The 9,729-nt window shown below is 52.7% G+C and overlaps 1 protein-coding gene across 1 annotated transcript; it reads left to right on the top strand.

The window, feature by feature from the left end:
• Positions 1 to 4,351: 4,351 nt before the first annotated feature.
• Positions 4,352 to 5,308, top strand: LOC309683889 (olfactory receptor 14A16-like; the record flags this gene model as incomplete). The annotated part of the gene is made up of 1 exon (XM_082499876.1): positions 4,352 to 5,308. One exon carries the CDS (start codon positions 4,352 to 4,354, stop codon positions 5,306 to 5,308), a length of 957 nt encoding a protein of 318 aa, XP_082356002.1.
• Between the last annotated feature and the right edge of the window lie 4,421 nt (positions 5,309 to 9,729).

Raw genomic sequence — 9,729 nt, forward strand, 5'->3', positions numbered from 1 at the left:
GTACCTCAGACCTGTCTACACCAACTCTTACGTAATTCAGCATGGGCCACACATGACCTTCCTTTCTTCTTCAACGGCTCCTGAAGTAGGAAGAACTCATCATGGTACTTCTGAACACCCTCCCAAGTGTCAGCTCTGTGGGGGCTCCAGCTTTCCTAAAACCAGACGTATTTTTAAATTCCTCCTTAGGTATTAGTCTCTGCAGCCACATCCTGTGTGCTTCCTTTTTTCTATGGAGCTGCCCCATGAGTTTCCTGTTTCCCCAAGCTGCTCTCCTGAGACCTCTGCTTGTTTCCCTGATTATCAGTATAGTATGGTCAGTCCTGTACCTGAAAGGCACTGTCCTTGAAGACCAGCTGTACTGTGAGATCTGATGCCTTTCCATGCTGCTCACATGGCCTTCCCCACTACAAGTCCCCAGACGAGTCCAAAAGCTGCTCCTCTGAGTTCTGGCATCGGCACTCTTCTATTCTCCTTCCTTACTCTCCTTGCGAGGTGAGACCCCACCACTTTAAGGTAATGACAGCCGAGGATGACACTGGTTTCCACAACCATGACCTGCTCTTCCTTCTTTGTGAGCAACAGATTCACATGAGCGTCTCCATAGTTGGCCCATCGGGCAGCTGTGCTATAAAGACCCACCTCCCGAGCTGTGTCCAATCTCCATCCAGAAACCTCAATGATTGTCTGCACACTGTTGTGCTTCCTTTCCAGTCAACACCAGGTCATTACAGACCCCTTCGGGGGACACATAAGGACTGAGAAACTGAGGAAAATTATCCTCAGTCTTTGCACATAAGGCCATTTTGCAAGGTCATGAGCCCTCTGGTCTTCTTTTCTCTCACAACAACGTCACCCTTACCAGCCTCTCCCCTTACCCTCAGCCATAAGGGCTCACTCCATTTGTCAGTCCCATAGAGGAGCTCCACATATCTAAGCATATCTCCTTCGCACTGACAGCTCTCCCCTCCTGATCTTTCCAGCCTGTCTCTCATGATCATCCTCTGCCCATTCATCACAGCACCCCAGTCACGTGGGCTGTCCCAACACACCTCCGTTGTTATTCCCCTCAAGTGAATGAAGAGATGGCACGTGGGACTCCTCCTGCCTGTGCCCCAAGCTGAGGGCACCGGTGCATGTCTGGGCTGCGGCACCAGGGCTGAGAGTGGACTTGCCATGGGGAAACCTGCTGCCAAGCCTCCAAGACCTCATGTGTGCACAGTCTTTGCTCCATGGCAGAGACACGCTGGAGTGGATGGCCGATGGCAATGTAAGGAAGAAATCAGGTGCCCACACAAAGAGTGAACTGTGCTTTCCCCGAAGCCAGAGAGAAACGGGGATGGGCTGTGCAGTCGGAGCAGAAGAGGAGCGTGGTGTCTCTGCAGGCCTGAGGGGCTGTGGTGGAGCAGAAGGGGATCTCAGGAAGGAAGAGATGATGTTGAAAATGTCCTTGGGTGTGGACACGCTGTGGTACAGGGAAACTGTGAAAATCATTGGCCTCATCCATGATTGTATCATCAAGGGGATGGTTAAATGATGGGGGAAACCCCATCAGGGTTTGAGAGGGTATGCACTTGAGTGGAGAACCTGGTGTGATGTTCTTTGTATTCATGCAGTTCCCTGCATCTACTGGGTAGGGAACAGGCACACCTTCTGTCACTGCAGTGGTGGGCTTCAGTCAGTAACCCAAAGGCACCAAAGCGCTCTGAGATGCACGCAATGACTCTGAATGGGGATGGGGTTCCTCTATAGGACCTGAGGTGTCTGTGTCAGCTGCGTGTAGTTGTGCTGGAGAGCCCTGGCATCTCACGCAGCACTTTCAGGACATGAAATTGAGATGCAGTTGCCCTGAATTCAGTTACGTAATAAAGAGATGCACATGAGACCATTGTCATTATACTCAAAGGACATGGAGATAATACAGCTGGTGGAGAACAGAAAGAGAGAGACTTCTCTCTCCCAATGGCACATGACCCTATCTGGTCAGCTGAAGACCTCTATAGGCTGTCCTGGACATAAGGAATTGTTACAGGTTCAGTTGTCATACGTGTGGGCATCTGCTGTCATTTCAGTTGGCCAAAAGAATTTCCTACCAGCCTCAACAAGATGTCCCCAGATGCTGCCCTGTCTCTATGAACTGCTCCATTAGAGCTTTCAGCTTCCAGCATCCATGTTGGTCCCCTCTGGCACTTCACATGTCACCAGGGGTGTGTGTCTGAACAGCTCGCTCCTGGCCTCCACCTCCAGTAATTACAATGGGAGATGAAAGAAGGAACTCCCCTGCAGGAGCCTATTTTGGGCACATCTGAGCTGAGGCAAGAGGAATCCCACCACCTGTGGGGTTGTGGCAGTCCTGGGAGGAGCTGAGACCCCTTCCAGCCCCAGGACTACAAACCCAGAAGGAGGTGCCTTGACTGACGCAGCTGCATCCCTTCCCTCAGCAGGGTGAAGAAGATCCCTCCCTGGCACTGTCTGGGTGTCCTGTCTAATGATGAGACAAGGAAAGGTGATATTTAGAGCTAACTCTGTCCCGGAGAGGAGAAAGGAAACTGCTGGAAGTCAGAGTCTCTTCCGGGGTGAAGGAGGGAACATCAGTGATTGCTTCAGCCTCTTTCACAGGAGATTCCCCTGGAGCCCCAGGGACACCTCAAGGGAGCCCAGAGGGGGCACAGAAAGTGCCGCCTTGGGCTGGTCCTCTGCTGCTGAGCTGGGCCGGGCTCCCGGGACGGAGAGAGCTCACGGCAAGTGGGAGCGCTGCCGAGAGGCGGCTCTGCCCAGGAGCAGCTCCCCGGAAAAGCACAGCAGGGCTGAGGCACTGCCTGCAGGCGCTGAAGAGACATGAGAGAAGTGAGAGAGAGTTAAAGGCAGTGTGGAGTTGGAGGATGGTGAGAGTTCACTGGGGGAGAAATCTGCTCAGCGCTGAACACAGTAAGTCTCTGGCTGCCGGTCAATGAAAATGAGCGTAGATAGGATCTGGCAGGGCGGCGCTCAGAGTATTTGAGTGTGGAGAAGGACGCGCTCCAGAGCAGGGCTTCCCTGCTGCACCATCAGAGGGACGGGCATGCCGGCCGCCTTCTCCCGGGGACAGCTGCAGGGCTGTGCGGGTGGGTGTGCAGCCAAGGGTGCTCAGCTCTGTCCTGCTGAGCAGGGTCCCTGTGCCCCAGGGGCTGTGTGCCAGGGCAGGGACCCTGCCACCTGCCAGGGGCAGCACTCAGCCTGTCCGGGGAGCTCTTCATGGCACTGCGGGGAGAAGCTGCGGGTGGAAGGAGCGATCCCCAGCAGGGCAGGGCAGGGCAGGATCTTTCTGCTGTCAAGAGGGTGCTGCGTGGGGCAGGGCTGCTCACACCCCCAGATCACCCCCAGGGTGTTCCCGAGGGGACTTTTCAAGACGAATATTTATGAGGGTAACCTGAAAGTGAAGGAGTCTGTGCTTTGACTTTTCTACTCTGGGTGGGCTGGGTGATGAAGGAGGAATTAAAATTCACCTTTCAGGTTTGGGTGGGGAACAGAGACTCTTCAGCTATTATGCTGAAAGATGCAAAAGTCTCGGGGAAGCAACACAAACACCAACTTCCCTCTGCCTCAGCTTACAGAGAGCTCCAGCATCGTCTCTGCAGGCTCTCCCTCACCTTGCATGCCTTTGCAGAGAACCCTGGTGATGCTCCTTCTTCCTCTCCCTCCTGTCTGTGCCACCCTTGGGCTTCCCCTCAACTTGCCGGGGAGTGGGGTTTCAGCTGCAGCTCAGACACCCACCCTGTGGGTCCTGCCATGCAGATCTGCACTCTGTAAGTGAATCCTCCTTTCTCCACTGTCCTCTGTTTCTGTGGGGAAATAATATGACAGTGTGAACATGCTCCAGGTCAAACCAAGAGTGAATGTGCTCCAGGTCAAACCAAGCACAAAGGAGCCAGGAACAAGGCTGATGGACAGACCAGCTCTCCTCACTCTGCCCTAAGCCACAGGCAATGCTTTTGCATCTCCCCAGATGCAGCAGTTCACTCAGACTGCAGGAAAGATGCTGACAGTTTCAGCTCTGAAATAATATTCCCCTGGTAATCTTATGATTATGAGTGGCTAAAATCTGACTTAAATTGTGAATGGGAAAGCTAAATCCCCACCTTGCCCCGTTGCAGAGTAGAACAGAGTACTCTGGAGCGCACAGTGGAGCCTGAGCTCCTCGTGGCACACTCCAACAGCAACCAAAGGAGCTCCAGAAATGGAGCTGAACAAAGGTGTTACTAAGGAATAAGACAACTGGAGCGTTTCTATGAGAAATAATGAGTTATATTGCAAAATGTTTGTCCTAACCTGGCAATAAGTTCTCTTCCTTGGGCAGCTCCCTGTGAAGCTGATGTCCAACAGCAGTTCCACCACTGAGTTCCTCCTCCTGGCATTCGCAGACACACGGGAGCTGCAGCTCTTGCACTTCTGGCTCTTCCTGGGCATCTACCTGGCTGCCCTCCTGGGCAATGGCCTCATCATCACTGCCATCGCCTGCGACCACCGCCTCCACACCCCCATGTACTTCTTCCTCCTCAACCTCTCCCTCCTCGACCTGGGCTGCATCTCCACCATTTTCCCAAAATCCATGGCCAATTCCCTCTGGGACACCAGGGCCATTTCCTACTCAGGATGTGCTGCTCAAGTTTTTCTCTTTTCCTTTCTGATGTCAGCAGAGTATTTTCTTCTCACTGTCATGGCCTACGATCGCTACGTGGCCATCTGCAAACCCCTGCACTATGGCACCCTGATGGACAGCAGAGCTTGTGTCCACATGGCAGCAGCTGCCTGGGGCAGTGGCTTTCTCTATTCTCTTATGCACACAGGTAATACATTTTCACTACCACTCTGCCAAGGCAATGCTATGGACCAGTTCTTCTGTGAAATCCCCCAGATCCTCAAGCTCTCCTGCTCAGATTTAAAACTCAGGGAAGTTGGGCTTCTGCTGGTCAGTGCTTTTCTTTTTTTTGGATGTTTTGTTTTCATTGTGTTGTCCTACGTGCAGATCTTCAGGTCCGTGTTGAGGATGCCCTCAGAGCAGGGACGGCACAAAGCCTTTTCCACGTGCCTCCCTCACCTGGCCGTGGTCTCCCTCTTCATCAGCACTGGTGTATTTGCTTACCTGAAGTCCCCCTCCATCTCGTCCTCATCCCTGGATCTGGTGCTGGCAGTTCTGTACTCTGTGGTGCCTCCAGCAGTGAACCCCCTCATCTACAGCATGAGGAACCAGGAGCTCAAGGATGCCCTGAGGAAGTGGATTAGACGTTTTTTCAGCAGCCACAAACTGCGTACCTTCCTCTGCAAATGATTCCCAGTGTGTGTTGTGATGGGCCAAGCCTTCCATTCCTTCCCTCTTTTTTCCTTCTTTTTGTCTTTTTTTCCCCTTGTGATGATCTTTTCTGAAAAGAAATTCTTTTACTCATCCTGTCGTGTTAAGTATCCACCTGTCTTGTGTGACTCAGAGACTTTGGGTAAAATAAGACTCAGGCTCTCTTTGTATTTAAGAAAAAAATGAGGCAGCTGCAACTTCTTTTTGTGAGACCCACCATCAGCAGAATATGAATGAGTGGGAAATGAAGAGACCTTTCTGGCTGCAGCAGCCTGGGGCAGGCCGCTCTGTCACCGGGGCAGCAGGAGCTGCCTGAGGATCCCCAGGGCCAGGGCTCTTGTACTGGCCTGGGGAGAGGGGGTGGCCCAGAGGGGCTGCCGACCTCTCCGAATAGCCTGGAGAGGAGGACACAGGGAGCCACTGACTGCCTTGTCCTTGTGCCACAGATGCCCCCCATCTCTGGGGCTGGCCCTGCTCTGCCCCCCAGCAGCTGCTGTGCCCTCCCGAGGGGCTGGGGCTCTGGAGTGAGTTCCCAGAGCTCTGCAGCACCCTGGGGCAGGCACTGCTGTGGGGCCATCTCTGGGATGGAGAGAGGCCAGGGGAGCTGGGAGAGAGCTGGGATGGAGCCGGGCTGGGCTGGAAAGTGCCCAGGAGTAAAAATCCTCAGTGTCTGGCTTGTCCTGTGTGACCACGCAGGGTGAGGAGTCACACCAGAGCGATTGTGGTGCAGTGCCAGGGCTTGGGGAAGGGCTCAAAGCCGTGGAGGTGCAGGAGAGAGGAGGCTGGTCTGTGCCCTTGGTGGCATGGACACACTGGGAAGGTGGCCCCGGGCCTTTGTTACTCCCCAGTCTGGCTCGCTGACCATCTCCAGCACTGTCCGCTCACCCCAGGTTTATGGATGAGTGCTGCTGTGAGGCCATCTCACTCCTCCTGCTGGGCTCAGTGCCTGTATCAGGGCACGTCCAGCCCTGCCCCAGCTCTCTCCTGGCCCAGACCCCAGTAGACTCTCAAGCAGGGCTGTCTATGAATCCCCACATGGGACGTGGCTGGGACTGGGCAGGAATTGGGTACTGAGGAGCTTCAAAATATGATCATGTTGTAGTAACATTGACGTAAACCAGGAAAACGGAATGTAAAATGTAATTGAAGCCACCAAGGAAACCTGCCGCTGCTCAAATCCTCTGTACTGCCCCAACCCTATTTCATTATTTACCTAAGATTAAAAACAGAAATAGTAATTAGACGTGATTTATTTACAATTCAGTTAAGGATCGAACCACCAGACAATGTAGCATTGTTGATAAGCAGGGTATTCCTGTCAAGAGAGTGATGAACTGTAGGCCTGGTCAGCAAACCCAGAAAACCACTTGGAACTGCCAAGATCAGAGGAGAAGTGGATAAAAGGTAATTCCGGCAGGGGGAGATCACGACCACTGACTCATTGACCACCTAGGTGGTTTCAAAACCAAAAGTACAAGTTAACCAATGTTCAGAACAAGATACCAGAGTGAAACACAACTGTCTTGTCTATACTTTTGATGAGCAGCCAACTACTTCACTCCATCAATATTACCATCAGGATGGGCTCAGTGTGAGCTCTCCCTGGATTGCAGGCGGACAGCACGCCAGGTGACTCTCCCCTTGAGCAGGGACGTCTCTCAAGGTTAGAGATGCCTTATCTGAGACTCAGAGATCCTTCCTTACCCAAGGTGGAGACATCCCTTACCCACGACGGATCCTGAGTAAGTGACAGCATGCTGAATTAATACTCTGACACACTACGAATCCATATAGCTACCCACATATTATTAATGTTGTAAGAATAATTCCATTAGACATGAACCGTCGACCAAATCTGAGACTAAGATTGGATCCAGCCAGACCTAGGCTTCAAAAAGGAGTTTAGAAAGCAAGGAGGTCCGCACTGAACCTTGTTACTCAACGGAAATGTCATAGAACCATAGAATCATAGAATTGTCTAGGTTGGAAGGGACCTTTAAGATCATTGAGTCCAACCATCAAACTAACACTGCCAAAACCACCACTAAACCACTAAACTATGTCCCTAAGCACAATGTCTACCTGTCTTTTAAATACCTGCAGGGACGGCGATTCCACCACTTCCCTGGGCATCGTGTTCCACAGAATGACAACCCTTTCTGTGAACACATTTTTCCTAATATCCAAACTAAACCTCCCCTGTCATAACTTGCAGCCATTTCCTCTTGTCTTCTCGCTTATTACTTGGAGAAGAGTTTGACTCCCCCTTGCTACAACCTCCTGTGGGAAAATAATGGAAGACTGGCGAGGAGGATTGTAAACACGCTCAAGTGACTCCCATCTGGGCTGCTGGACAACACATACATCACACTAATTGTTGTTCAGCCTTGAGTGCTCACAAGTAGAACATCCACACTTAGATAACGTAAGCCTGGGATGGACTCAGGGACACCTTATCTGGCATACCTGAGATCACTGCCTTGTTGTTGAAGCAGCTCAAAGCGCAGTGGAAAACTACCACTACTTGAACCCTTGAAAAGCAGGTGAGAACAGCAAGTCGGAGCTCACACGCTCCTGCTAACAAGGACTTTCTCCTGCTCTGCGGTGCCTGCATGCCCTGCTCGCGTCCCTCTGCCCGGGTGTTACTTTGGAGATTCCCCGATTTGCGTGGTATTGAGATTAAATTGGTTCTTTGTCTTTCACCCGTGGTTTTGTGGTTGTTCCTGTGTCCAGCCCAAGTTGGCTCACACACCTCCTTTCAGGTAGTTTTAGAGACTGATAATGTCTCCCCTCAGCCACCTTTTCTCCAGGCTAAACAACCCCAGTTCCTTCAGACACTCCTCATAACACTTGTTCTCCAGACCCCTAATCAGCTTCGTTGCACTTCTCTTGACATGCTCCAGTACCTCAATGTCTTTCTTGTAGCAAGGGGCCCAAAACTGAACAAAGTACTTGAGACAGGGGGGCAATCACTGCCCTCATCCTGCTGGCCTCACTAATCCCGATACAGGCCAGGATGCTTTTGGCCCTCTTGGCCACCTGGGCACACTGCTGGCTCATATTCAGCCGGCTGTCAACCACCCCCCACCCCCCCCCCCCTCCCCCAGGTCCTTTTCTGCTGGGCAGCTTTCCAGCCACTCGTCCCCAAGCCTGTAGTGCTGCATGGGGTTGTTGTGACCCAAGCACAGGACTTGGCCTTGTTGAACCTCATACCATTGGCCTCAGCCCATGGACCCAGCCTGTCCAGATCCCACTTTAGAGCCATCCTACCCTCAGGCAGACCAATACTCCCGCCTAACTTCCTGTCGTCTGCAAACTCACTGAGGGTGCTTCCATCATTTTCATTCAGAGTAGACCTTGGGAGGTCTGTAGTCACACTTCCTACACAAAGCAGCGTCAGGTATTCAGCCAGACTTGCTGGCTCAGAGCTTGATCCAGTTGAGTATTGAAAATCTCCAAGAATGGAGGACTGCATGACTTCTCAGGGTGACCAGCGCTTGTTCCAATGCTTGGGTGGCCGCATGGTGAAGAGGATGAGCCCCCCCTGCTGTGGTTCCCTTCAGCCTCTTCCATGCTGAACAAACCCAGCTTCCTCAGACTTTCCTCACAAGGAAAGTGATCCAGCCCCACCCATCCCCAAGCATTTTTAGGGCCCTTCCCCAGACCTGCTCCACTTGCCCACACCTTTTCAGTACTGGGGGTGCCAAAGCTAGACAAGGTATTCTGGATGTGGCCTAACGAATGCCATGTAGAGGGGGAGAGTCCCTTCCCTCAATCTCCTGGCCGTGCTCCTGCTCCTACAGACCAAGGTGCTCTTGGCCTTCCTGGCTGCCAGGGCATATGGCTGCCTCCTGTCCAGCTTGCTGCCCAACGAGACCTTTCCCACAGGGCTGCTCCCCAGCCAGGCAGTCCTCAGCCTTTGCCTTTGCCAAGGTTTGTCCACTGATGGGGCAGAAGCTGGCATCTGTCCTTGTGGGATTTCATGATGTTCCTGTCAATATGTGCTCCTCCTTGTGTTTGCTCTTGACTTCCCTTGCAACCAACAACTCCAGGTTTTGAGGTTTGCCTTCTCAAAAAACACACCCGTGACACAAAGGCAATAAATATCAATCCCTTTTCTGTGGCCTGTCCCTGCTTTCACCTCCTTTTGGCTGCTTTGTGTCCCCTGTCAGTGCCCTGTCCCTTCGCTGGCCCAGCCCTGCTGCCCTAAATGTGGTCCCGTGCCCCCCCTGCACAGAAACCCCACGGGGCAGTTGTGTTCGGGGTGGGGAGATGTCCCCTGACACAGTTGTGGTGTCAGCCTTCAATGCTCTCTGATGTGCCCATCAGCTTTGGCTGCCTCGCCCAGTGCCTGGTCCCTGTGCGGCCCCACTGGTGCCCCATGCAGGGATTCGCACTCA

This window comes from Vanellus vanellus (genome assembly GCF_965231255.1).
Source record: "Vanellus vanellus genome assembly, contig: HAP1_SCAFFOLD_35, whole genome shotgun sequence".
In the NCBI taxonomy this organism is placed as follows: Eukaryota; Metazoa; Chordata; class Aves; order Charadriiformes; family Charadriidae; genus Vanellus; species Vanellus vanellus.